Source organism: Anolis sagrei, chromosome 10, assembly GCF_037176765.1.
Source record: "Anolis sagrei isolate rAnoSag1 chromosome 10, rAnoSag1.mat, whole genome shotgun sequence".
Taxonomy (NCBI): Eukaryota; Metazoa; Chordata; class Lepidosauria; order Squamata; family Dactyloidae; genus Anolis; species Anolis sagrei.
The window spans coordinates 17,706,170-17,734,052 of record NC_090030.1 but is presented as its reverse complement, the minus strand read 5'-3'; the positions used below and the strand labels follow the sequence as shown (position 1 = coordinate 17,734,052).

Here is a 27,883-nt window from a genome sequence, read left to right as displayed (position 1 = left end):
TATCTTCTAACTGTTATGACTTTAGGTTTTCCAGGTATTCGTGGCGATCCAGGGATATCAGGACTTCCTGGAACTGATGGGACAGATGGCTTACCAGGGAAACCAGGTCCTCCTGGATTTCCTGGAGCAAAGGGCCCCCGTGGAGAAGTCTTTGGGGCTGAAAGTGGAGCGCGGGGTGAACCCGGGAGAAACGGAATACCAGGGGATAAAGGTTTTGCGGGGGATCCAGGCCTTCCAGGACCAAAAGGTTAGTGCTGTTGTTCTCCTTGTCTGACTGAAGAGCATGTCACCTTGCAGCTAAGGTTAATGTTTGGATGGGAGATTGTTGATGTTATTGCAGACATACCTCAGTTAACAAGCCTCAAACAAAGATACTCCTTTATACAGTTTGTTTTTTGTCCAACTTGGGTTTCACTCCTTGTCCTCTGTCTAGTTGGCAATCTTTTAGCAGCATCTGCATTGGATGGTGAAGGAGGACTCGTGGAACATACACCTTTTGCAGTTGTGTGTCTGCCGTAGGCGATGCAACAAAATCTGGTGGAGAGGAAAGGCGAAAGCTGCCCCTCGTGCCCCAAAATGGCTCTCCTGCCCTTGCCAATTGCTGTTTCTCTGCTTTCAGGTTTGGATGGGAGGCCAGGCCTACCAGGCATCAAAGGAATGGCTGGCGATCCAGGTCAAGCAGGTTTTCCTGGGCTGCCAGGGCCTCCGGGCCCCGTAGGGCCACTTGGCATCAAGGGAAAAGCAGGTCCAGGTGGAGTCGTTGGCTTCCCGGGATCCCAAGGTATGTAATGACGCAAAGTGAAAAGGTGTGTGTGGTCTTCTACATGCATGGAGCCTCTCCCTTCTGATAGCTTCATGGTGGTGTCCCATCTCGGTAGACCAGGAGATCCCTTGAGTAGATTCTTGGCTCCTCTTGAGACGGAACCAAACTGAATGAGTATGCTGAAAGATATACAAAATGCAAGCAATAAAAATTATTTTATCAGGTTGAGCTCTAGCACACCCTTCGCAGGCCATTTTAGAGATCTTTGGAGGCCCTTGGAAATCTTTTGGAGACTCTAAAGCAGTGGTTCTCAACCTGTGGGTCCCCAGGTATTTTGGCCTACAACTCCTAGAAATCCCAGCCAGTTTACCAGCTGTTAGGATTTCTGGGAGTTGAAGGCCAAAACACCTGGAGACCCGCAAGTTGAGAACCACTGCTCTAAAGCTTCCAGATTCCAAAAACTGCCCCATAAATGGTCAAAGAATCCATGGTGTCAACAACAATCTCCCAATTTGACTTCCTCTGCCCCCAAGACCCCTAAGGAACCTTATAGGAACCCATTATATTTCAGTTGAAATATAGTCATCCCATCACATTTGCAGATTCTACACTTGCAAATTTGATTATTCTCGGATTGGGTTAATATGGTCTCTCCAAAAATCTCTAGTACATCTCTGTGGTCAATGGAAGTTGGTCTTGGAGTCAGCCCAGGGCACTAGACATTCCTACAGAGGAATGTTTTTGTTCTCCAGTGACAAAAAATGGACATCTTTAAATTTCACGTTTTTTTCCACCTTTGTGGAGGTCCTCAGCAAATGTGGAGGACTTTCTGCAGAGTGGATTTTCAGAACCCAACATGGCATTGCATCACTTCTGGTCGTATTATAAGCAATAATATAGCCCACAGTGGGGAAGATGTGGGATGGGGGAAACAATTTTACTTTCCTGGAGTTTCCCACTTCTGCTTTGTATGATCAATGGTTCAAAGTCCTTCTAGATGTGGAGTCTGGAATAGGTTGCCTACTTGACTTGGCCTCAAAAGGACATTTTATTGTACTTCTGTTTTAAGTGGAGAAGATGCTGAAAGGATGATCAGATGAAGGACTTTTCTTTTCCAGAATACTGTTTATCATTACTAACTTCCATCATCCACATCCATGCTTCCATTGCAGGAGTGACTACAGAATGTAACTTTGCATCCTCCCAAGTCTGTCCTCACTTTGCTTTCTCCAAAGCACTGCTGTGGTTTCTCCATCTTTATCCGCCAATTGCTCAGAAACAGGGACATCCTCTTTGCGCTTTGGGAGATTGGACAATTCCTTTGTTCCATTAATGAAACAATGCAAAAAACAACCAAAGATAATTTAGATTCATCTTTTGCATTGTGTACTGTGCCGTCTTTTAAAAATGGAGTTTTGGAAAGGACAGGTCAATACAAAAGTTTTGGGTGAATTGCAGCCTTTGGTTTCTCCTGGATTGAAAAAGGAATCAGACATGGAAGCTTTGACCCTCTGAATATTTTGGACTCTAAATCTCATAATCCCTTTGCATTGGGGATTCTGGAGATTGGAGTTTAGAGATTCAGAAGTTCCCCACTCCTACCATACAGTTTAAATTACAGTAGACTCTCAATTAACTGGTGCCCAGGGTGATTGAAAGGTGCTGGATCAATGTCATTTCTGGTTGCCTGAGAGTTAACACTAAAATAGACCTAATACTATACCCCATATTTTTCCATACCTTACACTCTGTATGGACTTCATCTTAATATTGAAATATTAAATTTCAAATATTAATGTTACATATTAATATTGAAATATTTAATTAAAAGCAAATTAAGACAATGATAAATTCAATTTAATGTAACACAGTTTGGCTGCATTATAAGAATTGATTTTATTTTTATTTAAGATAATATTTCTTTAGGTTCTTGTGGGTTTTTTCGGGCTATAGAGCCATGTTCTAGAGGCATTTCTCCTGACGTTTCGCCTGCATCTATGGCAAGCATCCTCAGAGGTAGTGAGGCCTGCCTGAGCCTGCCTGAGCCTGCCTGAGCCTTCAAATGCTAATGAAGGTGATCAGCTGAAACATTCACACCTAACTGCAGCAGGGAAGAGCTCCTTGCCCCACCCCAGCCATTCCACAGATATATAAACCCATTGTCCTAATTCCAACAGACCTCACTACCTCTGAGGATGCTTGCCATAGATGCAGGCGAAACGTCAGGAGAAATGCCTCTAGAACATGGCTCTATAGCCCGAAAAAACCCACAAGAACCTAGTGATTCCAGCCATGAAAGCCTTCGACAATACATTTAATATTTCTTTGATTATTTTTTTGCTGGTTGCTTGAGAGTTCTGGTTCCTTGGGATCCAGTTAACTTCCCTATAATTTAATTAAGAAATTTTGATTTCTTTTGCATATGAGTGGGGCTACTTGATAGAAAGTTGAACCTGAAAAGGAATTCCTTCTCCGTGGCCAAAGTTTGCATGGAAACCTTGTAAGAGTTTTTGACCTGAGGCAAATAGAATAAACCTACTTTCATATGGGGAAAGTGCTCTTTGGAGCTCTTGAAGCTACTTGAGAAAAGCTTGCTTCTTCTTCGTGGTCTCTGTGAAAGTCACACTTAAGTGCAAATTTCACAGATGAGCACTTGAAGAAACACAATTACATTTAAGCAACCAATCCTTCTTCTTCGTGGTCTCTGTGAAAGTTGCACTTATGTGCAAATTTCACAGCTGATCACTCAAAGAATCACAGTTACAGGTAAGCAACTGTTCCCTACCAAGCAGCCCACAGCTATTATATTTATTTATATCCTGCTTTTACCTCTTTGATTGAGACGCAAAGCAGGATTTAAATATAGTGTAGACAGGTGTGGATCCCCAACATTCAGGTAAGCGCCATTGTATTCCATGTTCATCCATTATGGTTCACGCCCTTGTGCTTTTCTCCTTGTCCCTCTGTATGTCCGTCTTTGTTTTCCTCGCCGTGTTTCTCTTCCATTTACCACCAACCTCTCCATTTCCGATGTCACACTCTTTTGGTTTTGGGGTTCTCCAAATAGGCTGCCAAGGTGAGAGCGAAAAACAAAACACACAAAAGGCCTGTAGCATAAAAGCTCCTGGACTAACAGCTGCCTAGCTTTTAATGCTACGAGACTCGCATTGACTGTAGGTGACACCCCTTATTATTATTATTATTATTATTATTATTATTATTATTATTAAGTTCTGCCTCTTCTTCAGTCCGAGATTCAAAGCGGTTTACACCAGCCGTCCAAGCTAAAGGTGGGAATCTGTGAATTGTAGTCCAAAATAAAACTTTTATTATTATTATTATGTTTATTATTATGTATATTGATACCCCGCTTTTTCTTTCCACAAAGAGTAACTTCCCAAGCTCTGCCAAAATTATCCCAAGCATAAGGGGTTTCACTTTCGGCACTTGTGTAGTGGTGTAGGCAGTAACCTTCCTAAGCCTTTTAATTGTTAGACGACTAATGCTTCCTATTTTACTTTGGCATTTCTAAACCTTAGAAAAAGGCTGCATGATTTTCCATTTCAGAGGTTTCCCCTCCTTGTGTACCAATGCAGTGAAACAGCTTGGAACATGGTACAAGGAGAGGGAACCGAGTGAGGAAGACTCCAACACGAAGATCCTTTGTTTGTCTCGATTCAGGGCTTCCTGGAGAAAAGGGCAAAAGTGGGGATCCCGGTCCACCTGGTCCTGCCGGCATGAAGGGTTTCCCGGGTCTCAACGGTCTTCAAGGGGCTCTCGGGGAGCAAGGATTTCCTGGATCGCCTGGCATTTCGGGTCCAGATGGAAACCCAGGTTTCTTTGGACCTAAAGGTAAGAAATAGTAATATTAAAGGCCTATTACAGGGGTCCTCAAACTAAGGCCCGGGGGTTGATTGCAGCCCTCCAAGCTCATTTACCCAGCCCTCACTCAGGGTCAACCTAAGTCTGAAATTATTTGAAAGCACACAACAACCACAACAACAATGTATTAGAATCATAGAATCAAAGAGTTGGAAGAGACCTCATGGGCCATCCAGTCCAACCCCCTGCCAAGAAGCAGGAATATTGCATTCAAATCACCCCTGACAGATGGCCATCCAGCCTCTGCTTAAAAGCCTCCAAAGAAGGAGCCTCCACCACACTCTGGGGCAGAGAGTTCCACTGCTGAACGGCTCTCACAGTCAGGAAGTTCTTCCTCATGTTCAGATGGAATTTCCTCTCTTGCAGTTTGAAGCCATTGTTCCGCGTCCTAGTCTCCAGGGAAGCAGAAAACAAGCTTGCTCCCTCCTCCCTGTGGCTTCCTCTCACATATTTATACATGGCTATCATATCCCCTCTCAGCCTTCTCTTCTTCAGGCTAAACATGCCCAGCTCCTTAAGCCGCTCCTCATAGGGCTTGTCGAAGGCTTTCATGGCTGGAATCACTGGGTTGTTGTAGGTTTTTTCGGGCTATATGGCCATGTTCTAGAGGCATTCTCTCCTGACGTTTCGCCTGCATCTATGGCAAGCATCCTCAGAGGTAGTGAGGTCTGTTGGAACTAGGAAAATGGGTGTAAGCCATTGAAATCCACAAGCATGTGGACAATTTCAACAGAAAGGAGGAAACCATGAAAATGAACAAAATCTGGCTACCAGTATTAAAAAAAACTCTAAAATTAAAACAGCAAAACAGCGGAGGGAAAACAATCAGGGACATTTAATCACCTCTCAACAAAAGATTGCTCCAGGCAATGTTAATCAAGGTGGTCAGTTGAAACATTCACACCTAGCTCCAACAGACAAGAGTCCTTTGTCCCACCCTGGTCTTTCCACAGATATATAAACCCATTTTCCTAGTTCCAACAGACCTCACCACCTCTGAGGATGCTTGCCATAGATGCAGGTGAAATGTCAGGAGAGAACGCCTCTAGAACATGGCCATATAGCCCGGAAAAACCTACAACAACCCAACAACAATCCTATCTCATCAGCCAAAAGCAGGCCCACACTTCCCATTGAAATACCGATAAGTTTATATTTGTCAAAATTGTTATTCATTTTAATTATTGTATTGTTTTTAAGTGTTTTTTTTTTGCATTACAAATAAGATATGTGCATAGGAATTCATTCATTATTATTTTTTAAATTATCATCCGGCCCTCCAACAGCTTGAGGGACTGTGACCTGGCCCTCTGTTTAAAAAGTTTGTGGACCCCTGGTCTATTAGAACACATATATATGTGCATTTTATTGGGGGAGAGCCAACATGGTGTACTGAGTCCCCTTTCAGGGGGAGAAGGGCGGGGTATAAATATAGGAAATAATAAAATAAAATAATAGATTTAGCCTTGGAAACAAGGGTTCAATTCACCTCTTGGCCATAGAAGCCCACTGAATGTTGACCTTGGGTAAACTGCACACTCTCAGTCCTAGAAAACCCTGTGATAGGCTCACCTTAGGTTCACCATGAATTGGGAATGTCTTGAAGGCACCCAACAATAACAGGAACCGCAGTATTAATTCTAGTGAGAGTAAGAGCCTGCATGATGTAGCAATTTGAATGTTTGAGATCTGGATTCAGTTCCGCACTTTGCAATGGAAACCCTTTTGGTGACTATAGGCAAGTCAGATCATGGCAGCCCTTCTCTAGTCACTAGTCGCTAGTCACAGTTGACTTGAATATACATAAGAACATACTATTTTGGTAGGAATTATGCAGGATTTTAAATGACAGTTGATTACCTGTGATTGTGTTTATTGTAATGTTATATTGTTAATGTATTCATATGTTTTAATGTAATTATGATGTTGTTGCTTGTTGTTTATATTTTTGGTTCTATTTTGCTGTATATGTTGTTTGGGCTTGGCCTCATGTAATCTGCCTCGAGTCCCCATTGCGAGAGATGGTGGCGGGGGTATAAATAAAGATTATTATTATTATTATTATTATTATTATTATTACTACTACTACTACCTTGGTGTATTTTGTTAAATAGAGCAAAATATTATTTGGACGAAAGAATTGGAATGTTGGACAGATGAGAGACTTGGAAGACCTTTTGTTGTTATTCTTGTGTTTCTATTTCTATTTCTATAAATATAAACCAAAAGGTTGCAAGTTCGAAGCCCCAGGTCGGCGTGAGCACCTGACTGTCAGCCCTGCTCACTGTTTACCTAAGCAGTTCGAAAACAGTTTACAGCTGTGATTAGACAATTAGGTACCACTAATCCAGGGGAGGTATTTTATGACACCATAAAAAAAATTAAAAGGTCAAAGAATGCCGGTGACCAAAAGGAAGGAGGAAGTCCTGATGGCTCTTTGTCATAGAGGGTGGGGCGACAGTGCTCCCCTGTGGCTGGCAACTTCCGAAGGCACAGACAAGTTGGATGCTCAACTGAATGTGATCACAACACCGTATACCTCCTTTCTGTTCTGTCTTTCTTTGTCCCGTTGAAAAAACGGCATTGAATGTTTGCCATGTATGTTTACTGTGATCCGCCCTGAGTCCGCTTCGGGGTTAGAAGGGCAGAATATAATTAAAGTGTTGCTGTTGTTGTTGTTATATTTTCCAGTACATTTTTAATCATTATCATTTTCATTTATACCCGTACTTTCCCCAAAATGGGGGACCTGGAGAATGCATATCTTGACAACAGCATAGAAGATACCGAAAATGCTATTGAAAACATGTATTGTCAACCCTAGAATGTGTCATCTAATATTTGTTGGATACACCCTAATATTTAGCTACTTGCTTTATGGTAACTGCTAACAAAGTTCTAGAGAGAACTTTTCCCCTCTCGGTGTGGATAAGTGAAACTGTGGATGTGGGTTCTGCTGTTACAGAGGTCTTACTGCATTGTGCTAACCTAGTTTGCCTGGATACAGATTCTCTCGCTTTCTTCCTTGAATATAGGAGAAAAGGGCTCGGCGGGTGTGATTGGCTTCCCTGGCATGCCAGGTCTTCCTGGAATTGCTGCGGTCGACGGTCCAAAAGGAATCCCTGGAGAACCAGGAAGAGAGGGGGGCATCGGATTCCCAGGACTCCCTGGCCTGAAAGGTGGGTCCAGAAGCTTGGGATGGAGCGACATTTTAGAGATAAGCCAAGAGATGAGCACTCCTCTGATGCTGTTCTTAGAAGTGGGCTTCCCTGTGATTCTGAGACTCTGTCTTTTGTCCCATCTGCCACTTCAACTTGGAAGTCCTTCCCAAAATTCTTGTTGTGAGACCATAACTAATGTACTTGAGATACCTTCTCAAATTGAGGGCCAACCCTAACATTGAGCACAGTGCGGCAGACACTGCAACCAGCGGATTCAGGGTGTCATGGAAAGGGGCATTACAGTGTTATCTAAATTGTTCTTGCATATTTTACTGTCCATGAAGACTAAGGGTTGATTGGATGGGTGGTTGGTTTTCCTATTCTGCTAAAAAATTAATTATTGTGAAGCATCCTTGGTTTGGTTCATGTCTCTGGAAACTGGGATTCAAATTAGTAAGAGTTTCCACTTGCTCCTCTATATCAAATGATTTTACTCTATGCCTAACATACAACTTGCTGGTTGACTTGCTCAACCATAAGTACGATCAGCCCTCCTCCACGTTTGCAGGTTTAGTTTTTTGTGGATTTGACTTTTTGCAGATTTATTAATGGCATCTGTCTAGGAGTCTATAGGTTAGTGGTTCTCAACTTGTGGGTCCCCAGATGTTTTGGCCTACAACTCCCATAAATCCCAGCCAATTTACCAGTTGTTAGGATTTCTAAGGGTTGAAGGCCACAACATCTGGGAACCCATAGGTTGAGAACTACTGCTTGAGATCCTCTAGTGTAACTCTGATCTTCCTTTGATCTTTCTTTATTACGGCCATAGACCAGCATAAGGAGAGTAGGCTTCTGCATTTCGTCTGAACCTTGATCTGTTTCTGCTGTCTGGATACTGCCTCCCGAAAACATGCAGATTGCCAGATAGCCATTTTTGTACCACAGCCGAAAAATATGGCTAAATAATAATAATAATAATAATAATAATAATAATAATAATAATCTTTATTTATACCCCATCACCATCTCCCCAATGGGGACTCGGGGCAGCTTACATGATGCCAAGCCCAACAGGGTATTACAATAAAACAAAAAACAAAGCACAAAACAACAACACAATAAAATACATAAAACATGAGAATACAGTAAACAATATAAAAATACAATGAAAAAAAATCATTTACAATCACAGTGACAATGAGCGGGCCACATGTACAAGATAAAATACTAAAATACTAAAAACACAGGGTATGATAGGAATGCAGCAGATTATTTGTGAGGGAGAAGATCCAGCTGATTGGCAGCAATTGGGGGGGGGGGGGGTCCCCTGGGCTTCGATTCCCATCATTGTAAACAATTGCATCGTTGGTCCTTATATACTTTATTAAGACCTGGATTAAAAGCAACTGAGTTAAGATACCACTCTTTCTGCGATCCTTTCCTCTTCGGTCTGTAGAGGAGACCTGGGTTTGAAGAAAGGGCTTAAGATACCACTCTTTCTGAGATCCTTGCCATTTTGACCGGCCAGTTTGACCAGCCAGCCGGTCAAACTGAACAACCCGGATCGGCCAAAGGGAACCAGTCAATCTGAATCTGTGCACAAGCCTAAAGGAGAGTGGGATACAGTCTGATAAAAGCATGATACACGAAAATCTTAGCTAAATGCTAAAATGCAAAGATACATTAAAAAGCTAAAAGGAGGAATTATATCTCAAGTAAAGGCAATTATCTCCCAACTCTGCAGCCATTCTGTGTGGTCATATCTTTAGTGATGATGGATAGGACTCTGGCAGTCAAGTTATGCTGTCCTAAATTAGAATAAAATCATGGTATTGATCTTTTCATGATCACAAATCTCGTATCTGGAATGATAGAGGTTTATGGTTGTAGGGCACTTCTGCCATTTGCTAACCATTTTGTTAGATGCACCAAAGAGTTGGTGAGCTTTTAAGATGTGTTCCAGGGGGTTGGATAAGGACTCGGAAGTCTTGCTGTGGCATCATGGCAATGTGTTTGATGCAGGATCTGAGCCAATATCTTCTATGTCTCTTACTTTCCCTTCTTTAGGAGACAGAGGTAATCCCGGACCACCTGGACCCCCTGTTTTCACAGCACCAGAACTGTCTCTTGTCCTCAAGGGAAACAAAGGAGAGCCCGGCTCTTTTGGACTTTTAGGATTTCCAGGACCAAGAGGTACTCTTTGGAACTCACTTTATCCAGTTTCTACATTAATCTTTATCCATTCAGTCACTGTCTGATTAATCACACTGATCATAAACCAACAGATATAAAATGCAATGTTCTTAAAATGTTTTTTAAATATTTCCACATAAAATATGAAATGGTTATTTAAAGCTGTATAAGACAACATAGGAGCCCAACATAGGAGCCCCTAGTGGCGCAGTGGGTTAAAGCACTGAGCTGCTGAGCTTGTTGATCGAAAGGTCGCAGGTTCGATTCCAGGGAGCGGTGTGAGCTTCTGCTGTCAGCCCTAGCTTCTGCCAACCTAGCAGTTCGAAAACATGCAAATGTGAGTAGATCAATAGGTACCGCTCCGGCGGGAAGGTAACGGCGCTCCATGCAGTCATACCGGCCACATGACCTTGGAGGTGTCTACGGACAACGCTGGCTCTTCGGCTTAGAAATGGAGATGACCACCACACCCCAGAGTCAGACATGACTGGACTTTACCTTTTTAAGACAACATAGTGTAAAATGCAAAGGTGATGTGGAATACAGTAAATTAAAAGAAAGATTGTGCATTCCTTATTCAGTCCTGCTGTTTAAACTAACACTATTACTACTGTGTTTTATTTATTTGCGGTATTTGTATACTGCCCTTCTCAACCCCGAATCTTTGTACCATGTGTATAACAAATGCACTTGATAGTAATTTATTTTAAAATATATATGTTATTCTGTGTTTTTATGGTGGTGTGTTTTGACTGTTTTGCATCCCTCCAGCTTTAAGGAGAATTGTGTAACTATTATTATTATTATTATTATTATTATTGACACAAACGCACAGTATGTCACAGCAAATGAGATCTATATGCTGGATTTCATATAACAAAATCACAAGTCGAACACTTCCCAAGCGTCTAGGACTGTGTGACGTATTTTTGAATGATGCGCGCAGATCCAAGTCAGGTGACCTTTTGCAGTTGACAGATCGTGATTTTGTCAATGTTTATTGTTTCGAAATGCTGGCTGAGATCTTTTGGCACGGCACCCAGTGCGCCAATGACCACTAGGACCACCTGGACTGGTTTATGCCAGAGCCTTTGCAGTTCGATTTTGAGGTCTTGATAGCGGCTGAGTTTTTCCTGTTGTTTTTCCTCAATGCGACTGTCACCTGGAATGGCGACATCAATAATCCAGACTTTTTTCTTTTCCACAATCGTGATGTCTGGTGTATTGTGTTCCAAAACTTTGTCAGTCTGGATTCAAAAGTCCCACAGTATTTTTGCATGTTCATTTTCCACGACCTTTGTGGGTTTATCATCCCACCAATTCTTTACTGCTGGCAGGTGGTACTTATTTTTATCTATTTATTTATTATTCGAACTTATATGCCGCCACTCCCCTGGGGCTCGGAGCGGCTTACAAGAATGACTAAAATCTAACACAATTTAAAAACAATTTAAAACAATTTAAAAACAGCAATATCAACAATTAAAGGCCTGTAGAAACAGGTATGACTTGCATGCCCTCATCTTGTTGTGATAATAATAATAATAATAATAATAATAATAATAATAATAATAATAATAAGACATAAGTTCCAGTGAATCATCTGGGCCACAGAGTTGTGTCTCTGTTTGTAGTCCGTTTGTGCAATTTTCTTGCAACAGCTGAAGATATGATCCATGGTTTCATTAGCTTCTGTTTCCTTCAATCTTCTCAAGGAACTGCCCATGCAAGGCTTTGTTGTGCCAGCTATCAGCTCTGGTTTGGAGTGCAGTTTTCTTGTACTGACTCTTTGTCTGCTGTGCTTTTGAGAATTGTTGTTATTATTATTATTATTATTATTATTATTATTATTATTATTATAAACACAACAAGATGAGTCCACAGCAGACAAGATCACTCCGCTGGTTGTTGTATTGGATTATTATTATTATTAGTAGTAGTAGTAGTAGTAGCCAGGATTCTGACATCCAAAACACTCCAAAATGATACACATAAGTGTCCAAGATTGTGGCACTTCAGCTTTCCTACTTTGCTTCATGCACAGCAAATATCCTGTATATTTTGTAACTATCTACTTAACTACACAATAGTTTTTTTGCTACTTTTACCGCTGGGGCTCTTCTCGTTTTCTTAAGCAAATCTCCATTTGATGCGTCTTTCTATTCATCCGAATCAGAAATGGCAGACTGACAAAACTGGTCACCTGCCCTTTTTGCAGAATTGTTCAACTCTCCTTGACTGTCCCGTTGGTCGCTTTCTTTCTGCAGGGGACAAGGGACTTCCTGGGCCCCGGGGCCAACCTGGCTTTCCGGGAATAGCGGGGTTGCCAAGCACAGAGGAAGGTCTACCTGGAGACTCGGGTTTCCCAGGACCATCTGGCCCTCCCGGTTTTCCAGGACAGAAGGGCGTTCCTGGCATTGTAGGGTTCCCAGGGATGCCTGGGGAAAGCGTAAGTATATCCACCTCTTTTTCCAGTGAATGCAAGAGAATATGTGATGGGTGATGCATAGGAAGAGCATCAACTTGAGGAGAGTTCTATGGATCCTGAATGGGTCCTGCAGTAAGTCACAACTGAATCCTTTCTAGAAGAGAACTGAACTGAGACTGTCCAGTTTTGGGCACATTATGATATGGCATGACCATAATGCGTGGGAAGGTGGAAGATAGTGGGGAAGGAGGAAGGTCAGTTTCCAGATAGATGGACTCAATGGTTGTGTTGAGTTTGCAAGACCTGAGAAGGAAAGATCTTGGAGGCTTCTCATTCATTGAGTCTGTATAAGTTGACTGCTTGGAAAATAGCAACATAGGGACTCTTGTAGCACCTTTGGGACTGCAAAAAACAGTTCAGAATGTTTCCAAAAACTCAAATGCATTGGCAATTTGTACATATTCAAACATTTGTTGACGTCCTAGCTACTAAATGGGGTTCTCATACCTCCTCATTGCACCAGTTTGCTGGCCCCATAAAGATATACTCATGCAGTAGGCCAAGAAGGTCATCCACTATCCACTATTTGGCTTGAATGGCAAATCTCTGTCTCCCGCTTTTTTCCAAAGTGACACTCCATCACATTGTTGGCTCATGTTTAACTTGTTGTCCACGTGGACTCCAAGATCATTCTCACACATACTGCTCTCAAGCCAGGCTTCCCCCATTCTGTATCTTTGCATTTAGTTTTTTTCTGCCTAAGTGGAGTATCTTGCATTTGTCACTCTTGAACTTCATTTTGTTAGTTTTGGCCCATCTCTCTAATCTGTCAAGATCGTTTTGAATCCAGCTCCTGTCCTCTGGAGTATTGGCTATCCCTCCCAATTTGGTGTCATCTGCAAACTTGATGATCCTGCCTTCTAACCCTTCATCTAAGTCATTAAGAAAGATGTTGAACAGGACCGGGCCCAGGACGGAACCCTGCGGCACTCCACTTGTCACTTCTTTCCAAGATGAAGAGGAAGCATTAGTGAGCACCCTCTGGGTTCGTCCATTTAACCAATTACAGATCCACCTCACCGTAGTTTTGCCTAGCCCACATTGGACTACTTTGGTTGCCAGAAGGTCGTGAGGGACCTTGTCGAAGGCCTTACTGAAATCCAGGTACGCTACATTCACAGCATTCCCTGAATGTAGCGTTGGAAGAGCTTTATAAAGAAGCACCTCGGTCTCCCTACGGATGTCCCAATCCTCAAACACTCTCTGCTTCATTTGAAAAAATGCTGCACTTGCAGAGCACAGGCGATGTTGTATTTCAGCGTCAACTACACACATAAACATGCACACACACATATACATATATAGCTATATTCATGTATAAATTTACAATAGCTAAAAATGTTGTTTTTTCTCTTTAGGGTGCAGAGGGTATACCAGGGTCCCCTGGATTCCCAGGAATGATGGGATTGCGAGGTTCAAAGGGTAAGTAACTGGTGTGTTTTTGTTAATGTACCATTTGCAGATGCCAAAGTGAACACAGTGATAGATGTTTACTGTGAGGTGTAATAAACTCCTTTTAAAAACTCTTCCAAACACCTGGCCTTCATTGGTGGTCTCCCAGCTTGGTCAGAATGGCTTAAATACCCTACAGCACCACCAGTATCTTGGCTGATTTTGGAAGTGGGGTAGATATGCAAACTGAAAACCAATGTTTTGTCTGTGTGTTATCCCCCAGGTGACCGAGGGGAATCGATAGGAATCCCAGGAGGAGTAGGAGCTAAAGGAGAACAAGGAGATCCCGGTCTTCCAGGTAAGCAAAACATAGGTTTGCGGTGGTATCTGATGATTCCCATGTCAGTGAGGCAATTGATCCATGCCAGATATTGGCTAGTTTTAAAGGAGCTATCCAGGGCACTGAATGTATTCAGCACCTTGGAAGCTTTTATAGAGCATAGGGGTACATCTACACTATGGCATTAATGTGGTTTGATGTCACACTGGCATGGTTCAATGCTATGGAGTCGTGTGAGTTGTCATTTGGCGAGGCACTAGTTTTCTTGGGCAGGATGGCTTTGACATACCTCAGGCAACAAAATACCTTGAGGCAGCCCATACAAGCAATAGGGTGTGAAAGACCTCAACATGCAGAGATCCAATTCCTGTAAAATAGTTGGTAGAGCCTTGAAGAGTCCAATGCCATCACACTGTGTGCTGTTGTTATTATTGTTATTATTGATTATTATTATTATTATTATTATTATTATTATTATTATTCTAACTTAGGTACCCAGCATTGCCCAGGTTATTTGAAAAAAAATGTTTTTTAATTGTACAAAATGCAAAAGGTTGTGGGTGAACTACAACTCACCCCTGAGAAACTCCATCGGGATCTAGATGCATCATAGATGGGGTTCCGTGTGCTCTCTGGCTGTAGGGTAAACTACAACTCTGACTATGGTGAGTCAGTCCCCTCAAACCCCTCCAGTAGGTTGAGTTGATTATGGGGGTTCTGTATGCCAATTTTGGGGGCCCCGGTGGCGCAGTGGATTAAAGCGCTGAGCTGCTGAGCTTGTTGACTGAAAGGTCGCAGGTTCGATTCCAGGGAGCAGGGTGAGCTTCTGCTGTCAGCCCCAGCTTCTGCCAACCTAGCAGTTCGAAAACATGTAAACGTGAGTAGATCAATAGGTACCACTCCGGCGGGAAGGTAACGGCATTCCATTCAGTCATGCTGGCCACATGACCTTGGAGGTGTCTACAGACAATGCCGGCTTTTCAGTTTAGAAATGGAAATGAGCACCACACCCCAGAGTCAGACACGGCTGGACTTAATGTCAGGGGAAAACCTTTACCTTACCTATGCCAATTTTGGTCCATTTCAATCATTGGTGGAGGTCACAGTTTCTCTGGTTGTGGGTGAACTACAACTCCCAGAAGGGAAGGTCAGTTCTCCCAAACCCCTCCAGTAATCAAATTTTGACATATCAGGTATGTGTTCCAAGTTTGGTCCAGATCCATCGATGTTTGGGTTCACTGTGGCCTCTGGATGTATGTGAACTACAACTCCCCCAAATCAAGCTGAATTTTCCCCAAAGATCCCCAGTACTTTTGCTCAAATTTGGTCCAGATCCATCGATGTTTGGGTTCACTGTGGTCTCTGGATGTAGGTGAACTACAACTCCCCCAAATCAAGCTGAATTTCCCCCAAAGATCCCCAGTACTTTTGCTCAAGTTTGGTCCAGATCCATCAATGTTTGGGTTCACTGTGGTCTCTGGATGTAGGTGAACTACAACTCCCCCAAATCAAGCTGAATTTTCCCCCAAAGATCTCCAGTACTTTTGCTAGTCATGGGTGCTTTGTGTGTCAAGTTTCTATATTGGGTGGAGTTCGGAGTACTCATTGATTACAAGTGAATTATACATCCCAGTGCCTACTACTCCTATAAATCATGGTGAATCCTCCCCAAACCCCTCCAGTATGTTCAGTTGCTGATCAGTTCCTCTGTCTGCTGTGTGCCATAGGAAAGAATAGGGAAGAGAAATGCAGTGGGTGGGGTCATGCAAATTCCACACCAATGGAGAAACACTGGGATGTCTTTGGTGGAGGAAACACATAAAATCTAGGATGAAATTGTCCCTGAATGAAAGCCTTAACTTGGGTGGTGGACAGTACTGTGTTTGTAGAGGACATTAGCAGGTCTCTTGGACATGTTTATGGTCTTCACTATAACCTGCAATGTCATTGGAGGGAGGGCTATTAGTGTCTCCTGTGCAGTGGGAGCTATAGTTTGTGGAGGCAGGAGCTTTTCTGTGTAAGTGAGCATCCCAACCACACACAAACATACATTTTTATTATGTGTATAGATTAGAAAGCTTTGGATAAAATTTTACACGTGGTATCTATAGTCACAAAATATTTGTGTGCTCTCTCTCTATAGGTCCAAGAGGTTTTGATGGACCAAAGGGAGACGACGGATTCCCAGGAAACCCTGGGGTCAAAGGGCAGAAAGGTGTTATTGGAAACTTCGGCCAAGAAGGACCACCAGGTATTTAAGCCATTTTGAGATCACTTATGGATCCCAATTCAATTCATTGAATGCACAGGTAGTGTTTATAGCCCATATTGCAAAGGAGACTTTTGGTCCAATAGATCAATTGGTTTGTTTACATCCTGCCATTTCCCCAAAAGGGTCTCAGGATGGCTTACAAGACAGACAATAAAAGGGATAAAAACACAAGTGGGGGCTTTGTTTTTAATTGCTCTCTCTTTTTCCCCTCCTAGGTCTCCCCGGAAATGGGATTTCAAGGGGCAGCCCCGGCTTCCCAGGTCTCCCAGGGCAGCGTGGTTCTTCCGGGCGTCCAGGGCTTCCCGGCAGCCCAGGACTTAAAGGCATGGCTTTGCTCCCTCTTTTCCTTTTCCTTCCTCCCTTTTCTGCTCTTTTAGAGAGAGCCATGAATTCCTTGTTTGAGTTAGAGGTGCATTTATGTTATTATCATCCATGCACTGAGGACTATTAAGTATTTCCATTGCAATAGCAGTGCCTTTTTGACAGTGGACCCAAGGCAAAGGATTTCAAGACTTCCGTTTCCCCAATTTTTGACAGTGATTGAAACTATTTTGTTGTGAGTGTTCGCTCTTCTTTTACTTCTGGTTTATTGATGAAAGGCATAGTAATTTTCAATTATTTACTTTTTTGGAATTAGAGTCATGGACAAAGTGGTAGGACTGAGAATCAAGTCTCCATTTCAGGCAAATCTACACTATGGATTTAATGCAGTTTTACACCACTTTAACTACCATGGCATCCTTGGGGTTGTAGTTTTACAAGGTCTTCCCTCATTTAACTGTAAGTCTCATAATTGTAACGAATTGAGCCCTGGAAATTAAAGTGATGCCAAACTGGATTAATTCTACCGTATAGATGGGCAAACCCAGGCCCAGGGGCCGGATGCAGCCCCTTGGGCTCTTTTATCAGGCGCTCCTCTCTCAAATCATCCTATCCTTCTGCCCTTCTCTCTTTCCTTCCTCCTTCCTCTTTTTCCTTTCCTTCCATCCTCTTGGCCTTCCTTCCTTCTTTCTTTCTCTACTCCTTCCATCCCTCCCTCTTTCTCCTTCCTTCCTTCCTTCCTTCCTTCCTTTTTGTCTTTCCTTCCTTTTCTCTTTCTTCCCTTCCTCTTTCTACTTCCCTGTATTCCCTTCCACCCCTTTGTCCTTCCTTCCTTCTCTCTTTGCTTCCTCTTTACCACCCTCTTTCTCCTTCCATCCTTCCCTTTCACCCATTTGTCCTTCCTTTCTTCCATCTCTCCCTCTTTCTCATTCCTTCCCTTCCTCCCTCCCTCCCTTTCTTCTCTTTTGTTTTTCCTTCTATCCCTCTTTCCTCCCTTCTTTCCTTCTTCCTTCTTTATTCTTCCATCCTTCAATTCCTCCCTTTTCTCTCTTTCCTTCCTCCCTCCCTCCCTCCCTCCCTCCCTCCCTCCCTCCCTTCCTTCTCTTTTGTTTTTCCTTCTTTCCCTCTTTCCTTCCTTCTTCCCTTCTTCCATCTTTATTCTTCCATCCTTCAATTCCTCCCTCTTCTCTTTCCTTCCTTCCTTCCTTCCTTCCTTCCTTCCTTCCTTCCTTCTTCCCTCCCTCCCTCCCTCCCTCCCTTCCTTCCTTTCCTTTTGTTTTTCCTTCCTTCTCGTTTGTTTTTCCTTTCTTCCCTCTTTCCCTCTTTATTCTTCCATCCTTCCTTCTCTCCTTCCTTCCTTTCCTTTCCTTTCCTTTTGTTTTTCCTTCCTGCTCTTTTGTTTTTCCTTTCTTCCCTCTTTCCCTCTTTATTCTTCCATCCTTCCATTCCTTCCTTTTGTCCTTTCTTCCATCCTTCATTCCTTCCTTCCTTCCCTTTTGTATTTCCTTCCATCCCTCTTTCCTCTCTCATTCCCTTTCTACCCCTTTCTCCATCCATCCTTCCCTCCCTCCCACCCTTCTCTTTTCTTCCCCCTTCGCTTCCTTCTTTCCCTTTTATATTTCCTTCCCTCTTTCCTCCCTCCTTTCCTCTTTCTCCTTCCCTTCCTCTTGTTTGTCCGTCCTTCCTTCTCTCTTTCCTTCCACCTTTCCTTCTGTCCTTCCATCACCGGGCAGCCAGTCCTCCTATCAGGGAGTGCTAGCATGCGGCCCACAAGCTAGAAAGTTTGTCCATGCCTGGACAATTGAGAACCACAAAGCGATCTTCGCCCAGTTGCTCCTTCAGCCAAATCTACTTTCCAGGGTTGTTGTCAGAAGAAAGCAGGAGTTAAGAGCACCAAGTGTGTTACTTTGAGCTTAATGGAAGCAAGGTATGATAGGAATAGATGCGATAATTAATAATGCATTCATATGTCTTCTTAGAGTTCTGTTGGGACCAGAAGATGAACTATGTAATCAGGAAACCTTCTTGCTTTCTACATCTCAACTCTCACTCAATGCCACCTTCTTTCTACATACAGGATTCACTGGTCCTCCAGGTCTGACTGGTCTTTATGGCTTACCAGGCACCAAGGGTTCAGTTGGAACACCAGGTAAATTGGGGAACTTTCTGAATAATATTGGCAGCAGTTTTAGCCACTTGCCAGAATTTTGGAGAACTTGTGGTCCCTATAGCCCTTTTCGTGATGATTCCTATAAGCGATGTGAAGGCCAGCGGTGTTGTGGTTTGAACGTTGAGCTAGAAATCGGGGTTCAAATCTCAGCTATGGAGACTCACGCCATACTCTTCCAGCTTCAGAAGACAGCAGTGGCAGACATCTTCTAAACAAAATATGCAAAAACACCCCCAGCCCTGAACTAGTGGGTTTTTTTTAATGTCAGGAGCAACTTGAGAAACTTCAAGTCGCTTCTGGTGTAAGATAATTGTCTGTCTGCAAGGACATTGCGCAGGGGACGCTTGGATGTTTTGATGTTTTACCACCCTTCTGAGAGGCTTCTCTCATGTCTCTGCATTGGGAGCTGGAGCTGACAGACAGGAGCTCACCCTAATCCCCGGATTCGAACCGCTGACTTTTAGGTCAGCAGTCCCGCACACACAAGGGTTTAACCCATTGCGCCACTGGGGGCATATAGTGGAGTATAGTGGTTTGGATGTTGGGTTCAAATATCAGTTTCAGCCCTGGATACACATTGGGAGACCTTGAGCAAGTGTCCCTCTATCAGTTCTGGGAAGGAGTGATGTACTTCATGAACTTCTTTGTAATTGCCCCTTTATCCTCTCATTAGGCTCAAGTGAAATTGGACTTCCAGGTCCTGCGGGGCTTCCGGGCACCAAAGGACAGCCAGGACTTCCGGGATTTCAGATTGGGGTCCCAGGGTTTCCGGGACAGAAAGGAATGGCAGGGGAAATGGGTGAGTACCAAGAGAAAATCAACATATTAGAAACAGTATGTAAAGACAAGTCAATGGGTCCTGGACCAATTCAATCATTAATTCTCCCCAGAAGCCAAAAGGACTGTTGTATATGGGTGCAATAAAAATGAGGTAGTACATTGGAAAAAGCAAATTGGGAAGCAGGGGGGAAAGGGAAGGCAAGACCAGAAGAGGAAGAGCCCATGGCCAATGGGTTCCATCATAGCTCTTCTGCATTCGTTGATGTCTTGGTATTTTAGGCCTGTTCCTGGGGCTATTTGGGGTGCTGATTCAGAAAATTGTATTGGATAGACTACATCAGCTCTAGTTTTTTAGATATTATTATCCTGGTTTTCTATGGGCAAGCAGAAGAAGACTGATAGATGGTATATGGTAGGGGGAAATTGGTCCCATTTTTGGAATTGGCAAGTCGGTTATACTCAGAAACAGGGCTAACATTTGAGGCACCAAAATGTGTGTTGTCCAGTGTGATCTACAGAGAAAGCAAGGTAAGATGATTCAGTTAAATGACTCCTCCTCCTCTTCTCCTTCTCCTTCTTCTTCTCCCTTTCCTCCTCCTCCTCCCTCGCTTCTCCTCCTCCTCTCCTTCTCCTCCTCTTCTCCCCCTTACCCTCCTCCTCCTCCTCTACCTCCTCCGCTCCTTCTCCTCCTCTTCTCCTCTTCCCCTCCTCCTCCTCTTCCCCTCCTGCTCCTCCTTCTTATCCTCCTCCTCCTTCTTCTCCTTCTCTACCTCCTCTTCTCCTCCTCCACTCCTCTTCCTCCTTCTTCTCATCCTCCTCCTCCTCTATCTCCTCTTCTCCTCCTCCCCTCCTTCTCCTCCTCCCCTTCTCCTCTTTCCCTCATCTCCTCCTTCTCTTCTTCCCCTCCTTCTCCTTTTCCTCCTCCCCTTCTTCTTCTCCTCCTCCTCCTTCTCCTCCTCCTCCCCCTACTTCTCCTCCTCCTCCTCCTCTCAGCGTTATTATTTCTTTTAAAATCCAACCCAACCATTCTCAATCAACTAGAAAGAAGAGTTGCCTCCCCCAACTATGCATATGTGGTGGGATTACAGTCTCTCTTCTCTACCTCCTCTTCTCCTCTTCTCCTCTTTCTCCTTCTCCTCCTCCCCTCCTTCTCTTTCTCCTCCTCTTCTCCTCTTCCCCTCCTTCGCCTTCTCCTCTTCCCCTCCTTCTCCTTCTCTTCTTCCTCTCCTCCTCCCCTTCTCCACCTCCTCCTCTTCTCCCCCTTCTCCTTCTCCTTCTCCTTCTCCTTACATTTAGAATGCCAAGCATGCTAATCTTTCTAGTTTATTTCTCAGCAGCCCCACTTTGGCTACACAAGTATTGTAACCCAGCACCTAAGTTCACTAACATAGCCATATTCCATTAGTATACAAATATAAATGTAAACATACATATGTATAGAAAATACACACAGACACATACAGGCACCCTTCCACTGTTGTTGGGAATAAGAGCACAAGACTCTCCCATAAATGTGGAGAACCAAACGAAGTAACATATACATCTACATTTACACACATATATATCTGACATAATGTTGTAGATCATGTTCCAGATCCATTTGTTCTGCCTCTTGGCAAGCAGAGAACACAATATCGATGGCTTTTGTTGTCCTTCTAGGTCGCCCCGGAGCCATGGGCCCACCAGGTTTGCAAGGTCCTCCTGGCGTCTCCTTTCTGTCTGCAATTCCTGGAAGACCTGGTGATGCTGGACAACCTGGAGAGGACGGCAGACCAGGTATGCGGTCAGGAGTCATTTATATGACATTTATTGGTGTGTTCTTTATGCAATGCTAGCTTAGATACCCAACAGTGTCCGGGTTAGGTCATTTGTAATGACATTTATTCAAAAAAGTCATTGTTTGTTTTTGGATTTTATGAATGGTCCTGTTAGAAAATGCATAAGAGTATGGTTCAACTACCTCCCCATCATCCCAAGTACATCCTTTTCTCCAAACCCCACCAGTACTTAAAAGTTTAGTCCAGATCCAGGCTTGGTGCAGTTCACAGTAGGCTCTGGATATGGGTAAACTGCAGCTCCCAACATCCTGGGTCAGTTCCCTCAAACCTCTTTAGCATTTTCTATTGGTCATTTTGGGTATGTGTGCTGAGTTTGGTGGAGATCCATCATTGATTTGGTTCACAGTGCTCTCTGAATATGAGTGAACTTTATTTCCCAACATCCAAGATCAATTCCCTCCAAACTCTGCCAGTACTTAAGATTGGTCATGTTGGGTTTGTATGCCAAGTTTAGTCGAGATCTATTGTTGGTGTGTGTCACAGAGCTCTCCGGATGTGGGGTGAACTATAATTCCCAAAATGCAGGGTCAATTTTTCCTCCCCAATCCCCTCTAGTACAGGGCATTTGTCTGCCAAGTTTGGTCCAGATCCGTCATTAGTGGGAGTCATAGTGCTCTTTGAAAGTGGTAACCATCTTGGAAATCACCTGTAAACATACCCACATACATATATACATGCAAACTTTGACTTTTATTAGATAGATAGATAGATAGATAGATAGATAGATAGATAGATAGATATAGAGATGGATGGATGGATGGATGGATGGATGGATAGGTAGATAGATAGATAGATAGATAGATAGATAGATAGATAGGTAGGTAGATAGATAGATAGATAGGTAGATGGATGGAGGGAGGGAGGGAGGGAGGGAGGGAGGGAGAGATAGATAGATAGATAGATAGTAGGCCTGGGTAACAACGGAAAAATTTGTTTCTAAAATCGATTTGTATTTGGGGTTTTTTTTTTGTTTCGATATTTAAAATAATTACAAAATTTTCCCTTAAAAAAGTTCGGTATTTACGAAATTTCGTTAATATTAACGAATCAATTCGTTAAAATGGCGGACGCGGTTGCGCGACGTGAAAATAATAGTTTTAAATAATAGTTTTAACCTCGGAGAAGGAAAGAGGGGGGAAAGAGAGAGAGAGGAGGGGTGAAACAAACCACTTTCTGCCTTCGTGAATGTAAGGGGCAGTGAAAGCAGTACTGAAAGATGGCCATCCATTCTTAATAATAATAACAATAATAATAATCATAATAAATATAATTAATATAATAGTTTTAACCTGGAGAAGGAAAGGGGGGGAAGGAGAGAGAGAGGAGGGTGGGTGAGATCTCTATTCTGGTTTGACAATGCTTCTTCTCAATAATAATAATAATAATAATAATAATAATAATAACAAACCACTTTCTGCCTTCGTGAATGTAAGGGACAGTCAAAGCAGTACTGAAAGATGGCCATCCATTCTTAATAATAATAATAATAATAATAAATATAATAAATATAATAGTTTTAACCTGGAGAAGGAAAGAGGTTAGGCAGGCAACCGGCAGGTCTCTGAGTGCTGCACTGCTGTGTCTCTTTGCCCAATGCACGCAGGCCAGAGAGAGGAACGAGGTGAGGTGACAACAGGAGGAGAGGAGAATTTGATCCACTTAAGCAGAGGCCAGGGACCCAGAAGTGGGGTAAATGCCGACCCAGGGAGAGGGGAGGGAAACAACTATCAAACTTGCACCAGACACATACGGAAATAATAACAAAACAATAACAAAACAATTATGAAATAGCTTTAAAAATTCGTTTTGTTTTTTAGTTGCTCCTGGATGGTTTGTTATCGCTTCGTTTACCCCAAAAATAACGAATTATTAACGAATTACGAAATTAACGAACGAAACCGCCCAGCCCTAATAGATAGATAGATAGATAGGTAGATAGGTAGATAGATAGGTAGGTAGGTAGATAGATAGATAGATAGATAGATAGATAGATGATAGATAGATGATAGATAGATAGATTTTCAAGCTGTGGATGATTGAATCTGTGGATGCAGAATCCATGAATATGGAAGACTGACTGTGTATCTGATGATTAATATTATTTTTTGTTATTTGTAGGCTCTCAAGGACCCCCTGGTCCCAAAGGACTCCCAGGTCCGGCTTCTAATCAGGGGGACACAGGGACGCCCGGTTTCCCTGGTCCTCCTGGTTTTCTGGGCCCCAAAGGTGATACGGGCTTCCCTGGTCTCAATGGCGTTCCAGGAGCATCAGGATTCAAAGGTGAGATGTGATGTTAATCTTCAAACCCTCCCTCGTGGCATCAGAGTCTTGGAAATAGCAACCTTCTTCAAGCTTCCACTAGTTATTTGTTATGTATATAATTCAAACTGCTTACCGTATTGTATATGTGTGTATTGATGTGCAGTTTTCCTTAACTCTTTGTTGTGGGAGGGGCTGCAGACCATGTGATCAGATCTGGGCTTGTTCAGGACTCAGACTCCAGTTTAGAAACAGTATGCTTCAATCATTAGTAGGAAATGTTAGAGTGTTTACCATTTCTTAAGTAACAAGTAGTGTAAGGATCAGGGCAGCAAGCAGTAAGCGGTGGACTCAGGGCAGATCATAATGCACATATACATGGCAAACAATTAGTTCCATAGGCACTTTAGTAGAACCAAGATCACTCTCAACGCACACCGCACTTATATCTTAATCTTATATCCCTCCGACACTTTTTTCAGCACTTTTAACCCTGTACCCCACCTCAGCCGGCTCAGTTTTTTTTTAAATAACGTCCTGTTGTATTGTTATTGCCTTTGTTTTCTGCTTTAACTGTTTTATTTTGCTATGTATTGTATTGTTGTATTGTGTTGTGCTGGGCTTCGGCCTGTTGTAAGCCGCATCGAATCCCTTGGGATATGCTAGCGGGGTACAAATAAAGTTTAATAATAATAATAATATAACATATATAGGCAGTCACAGAGAGGCTATTTAACTTTCCAGCTTCATGAGGGTATGCTTCTAATTCCGGCCACCAGAGAAGCTGTTGCTTCACTGTCCACTTGTGACATTGATGGAGAACTTCCTCATTCCTTTGCACGTTGCTGGAGATTTTTATGGCATCATAAATTAGTTAAATTAGCCTCCCTGCATAAGCAGTACCTAAATTTCCTACTTGTTGGATGCAACTATCTTTCAACAGCAAGCTAGACAAATGGCCGGGAGCTTACTCTGACCCAGGCTAATGCTTCTAAAGTGCTTACAAAACTAGAGAGCGCTGGTGCTTTGCTTCTAAAGTGTTGCTAAAGTTCAGGTGGTGAAAGTTTCAGAACTCTAACAAAACTTAATTTAATTATTATTTCGTTATTGGCGATTTTTATGACAGAACCAATTGGAACTGGTTTATTATAACAAAATTTTGAAAGTTTTGTTAGAGTTCTGACGTTTTCACCACCAGAACTTTATCAACGCTTTAGAAGTTTTGTAAGTACTTTAGAACCATTTAGAACCATGCCAATGCCTATTATCTATTCAGAGAACCTACTTCAAATCCTATGTGTAACTGGATTGATAAACAAAGTATCTGTATGCTGAATACATGAAGTTTGTGAGTAAACCAACAATGTTACTTTTTAATAAGTCTACTTATTTTTGTCTCTTGAAAGCATGATTGAAAGACAAATATATTTTATGGGAGAGTAGATGTTTTTTGGGCAACTAAAAAGAGCACAGATGTTCTCCGCTTCTTCTCAGAGGAGCTGCATCCCTTATCCAGAATTCCAAGATCCCCAGTACTCCAAAATTGTGACTCAGAGAAATAGAACGGAGTGCCAACATTCATTCATCCACGCATGTTAGTAAGGTGTGTGGGTCCATCCAAAAGTGGTTATTGAGATCTTGATTTTCCAAGGAAGAAAAAGATTATTTTGAGGTACAAAAGTATATAAATACATACCATTGTCCCTATTATCATCCTGATCACCATCATTTCTATCTCTTCTCAGGCTTCAAAGGGGAGCCTGGCAGCATGGGAATGCCTGGCAAAGATGGCCTTCCAGGTGATCCAGGTTTCCCCGGTCCGAAAGGTGAAACTGGACGTCGAGGTAAGTTCCAAATAGGACATGGACAAGAGATCAGCGAGAATAAGCCAGTATCTAAGAAGAATTTTTGTAGTTCTGCAAACCTCCCAACAGCCTCCTTTTTGTGCCTTGATCTCCTGAGTTGACCTATGTTTTGATCATTTATGGTTTAAACCAACGCCTTAAGAAATCTAGGATGGAAATATGTGTGTGCATCCTATCAACATTTATCACATTTCAGTATTGTATTGCATTGCAGGATTCTTGTTGTTGGTTTCTTTGTTATTTTGGCGTATTTTACATATAATATCATATAGAGCCATATTTTATTTATAGAATCACAGAATTATAATGTTGGAAAGACCATCCAGTCCAACCCCGTTCTGTCATATAGGAATACATGATCAAAGCCCTCCCAACAGATGGCCATCCAGTCCCTGTTTAAACACTTCCAAAGAAGGAAAATCCACAATTGTCCCCTTCTAGAACAGGGATGAGAGTTGAGTGGCTCTCAAAATGTTTTCGAACTGCAACTCCCATCATTCCTTACTGCTGGCTAAGGCTGTTGGGAATCTGAAGCCCCAAAACAACTCTTGCAATTGCAAAAAAATTGAATGTTTTTCTGGTTTCTTCTCAGCAATATGGGACTAGCTGTGCAAGCCATACTCTTGTCTATTCTGTGCAGGTTTTCCTGGTCTTCAGGGAGCTCCAGGTCTGACCCAGAAACCAGAAGACATCAAGGTGCCATCCGGGTTAATGGGACTTCCAGGGATCGATGGCAACCCAGGGTTAAATGGAGATCCAGGATTCCAGGGGGCCATTGGCCAGCAAGGTAACACCACCACTTTCCGGAAGCTGAGTTGGCTCAGATATTATGGCTAGTTGATAGTAATTTAATTTTGTTGCTTTTTGTGAACCTAGGGGTTATTTATTGAGTTCCTTTGGTTTTTAATTGCTCTATATCAGTGTTCTCAACCTGGGGTCCCCAGATGTTTTTGGCCTACAACTCCCAGAAATCCCAGCCAGTTTACCAGCTGTTAGGATTTCTGGGAGTCGAAGGCCCAAAACATCTGGGGACCCCAGGTTGAGAACCACTGCATATGTTTTAAATTTCGCTATATGTTTTTAATTGCTCTATATGTGCAAGTTTTAACTTACAAATTTTAAATTGCTCTTTTGTAGTCACAGGTGCATCTACCTTGCATAATTAATGCAGTTTGCCCCCACTTTAAGTGTTATGAAATTCTGGGAGTTGTAGTTTGGTAGGGTAACAGCGACAAATCTTAGGAACCCATAGCATTGTGGCATGGCAGTTAAAGTGGTGCCAGATTGCATTAATTCTACCGTGTAGATGCTTCCTTGGATTGATTTACCATATATATTCAAGTATAAGCCAAGCTGAGTTTTTCAGCCTTTTTTAAGGCTGAAAGAGCCCCCTTTGGCTTATACTCGAGTCAAAGTTATTTATTATTTTACTCTGTTATTATTATTACTTTTATTACATTTATTATTATTATTATTATTATTATTATTACATTTACATTATTTTACTCTATTATTATTATTACATTTATTGTTTTACTCAATTATTGTCATTATTACATTTTTATTTTACTCTATTACGACTGTTATTATTACATTTGCATTATTTTATTCTATTATTAGTACATTTATTATTTTACTCTCTTTATTATTGTCATTATTACATTTTTATTTTCACTCTGTTATTAATGTTATTATTACATTTGCATTATTTTATTCTATTATTAGTACATTTATTATTTTACTCTCTTTATTATTATTGGAAGGATACGTAAGCACATTTACATTGAAGAAGGTTAGAATAATGGTTTAAAACTGTTGAAATCCACCTCGATCCTTGGGGAGAGGTGGGTCGAACATGATGATGATGATGATGCCTCCAGTTATGGGAAATGAAATGCAGGGTCTCTTGTTACTTGTGATAGTGAAGTATTCAATTGACGTATCAATGTGTCTCCCTATTCCAGGTCCCAAAGGGATGCCAGGTAGACCTGGCCAAATGGGTACCAATGGCTTCCCCGGTTCACCTGGCTCGGTTGGTGACCCAGGTTCTCCAGGCAACCTTGGACCCCTGGGCTTTGAAGGTAAATACATGGATATTGCTACGTTTTACAATGTAGGTGCACCCCAAGCTTATTTTAGGAGCTATGAGGAGCATCCTC

The 27,883-nt window shown here is 42.4% G+C and overlaps 1 protein-coding gene across 1 annotated transcript in view; it reads left to right on the top strand.

The window, feature by feature from the left end:
* COL4A6 (collagen type IV alpha 6 chain) overlaps nucleotides 1-27,883 on the top strand; it is a 207,059-nt gene that overhangs the window by 174,389 nt on the left and 4,787 nt on the right. Inside the window, exons 27-43 of the mRNA XM_067471575.1 lie at nucleotides 26-247; nucleotides 620-781; nucleotides 4,445-4,615; nucleotides 7,681-7,824; nucleotides 9,874-9,999; nucleotides 12,267-12,448; nucleotides 13,846-13,909; nucleotides 14,163-14,237; nucleotides 16,363-16,470; nucleotides 16,707-16,814; nucleotides 18,890-18,961; nucleotides 19,656-19,781; nucleotides 21,422-21,538; nucleotides 23,719-23,880; nucleotides 25,605-25,703; nucleotides 26,365-26,511; nucleotides 27,689-27,805. Coding sequence (XP_067327676.1) covers nucleotides 26-247; nucleotides 620-781; nucleotides 4,445-4,615; nucleotides 7,681-7,824; nucleotides 9,874-9,999; nucleotides 12,267-12,448; nucleotides 13,846-13,909; nucleotides 14,163-14,237; nucleotides 16,363-16,470; nucleotides 16,707-16,814; nucleotides 18,890-18,961; nucleotides 19,656-19,781; nucleotides 21,422-21,538; nucleotides 23,719-23,880; nucleotides 25,605-25,703; nucleotides 26,365-26,511; nucleotides 27,689-27,805 — 2,202 coding nt within the window. The remainder of the gene's footprint in view (nucleotides 1-25; nucleotides 248-619; nucleotides 782-4,444; nucleotides 4,616-7,680; nucleotides 7,825-9,873; nucleotides 10,000-12,266; nucleotides 12,449-13,845; nucleotides 13,910-14,162; nucleotides 14,238-16,362; nucleotides 16,471-16,706; nucleotides 16,815-18,889; nucleotides 18,962-19,655; nucleotides 19,782-21,421; nucleotides 21,539-23,718; nucleotides 23,881-25,604; nucleotides 25,704-26,364; nucleotides 26,512-27,688; nucleotides 27,806-27,883) is intronic.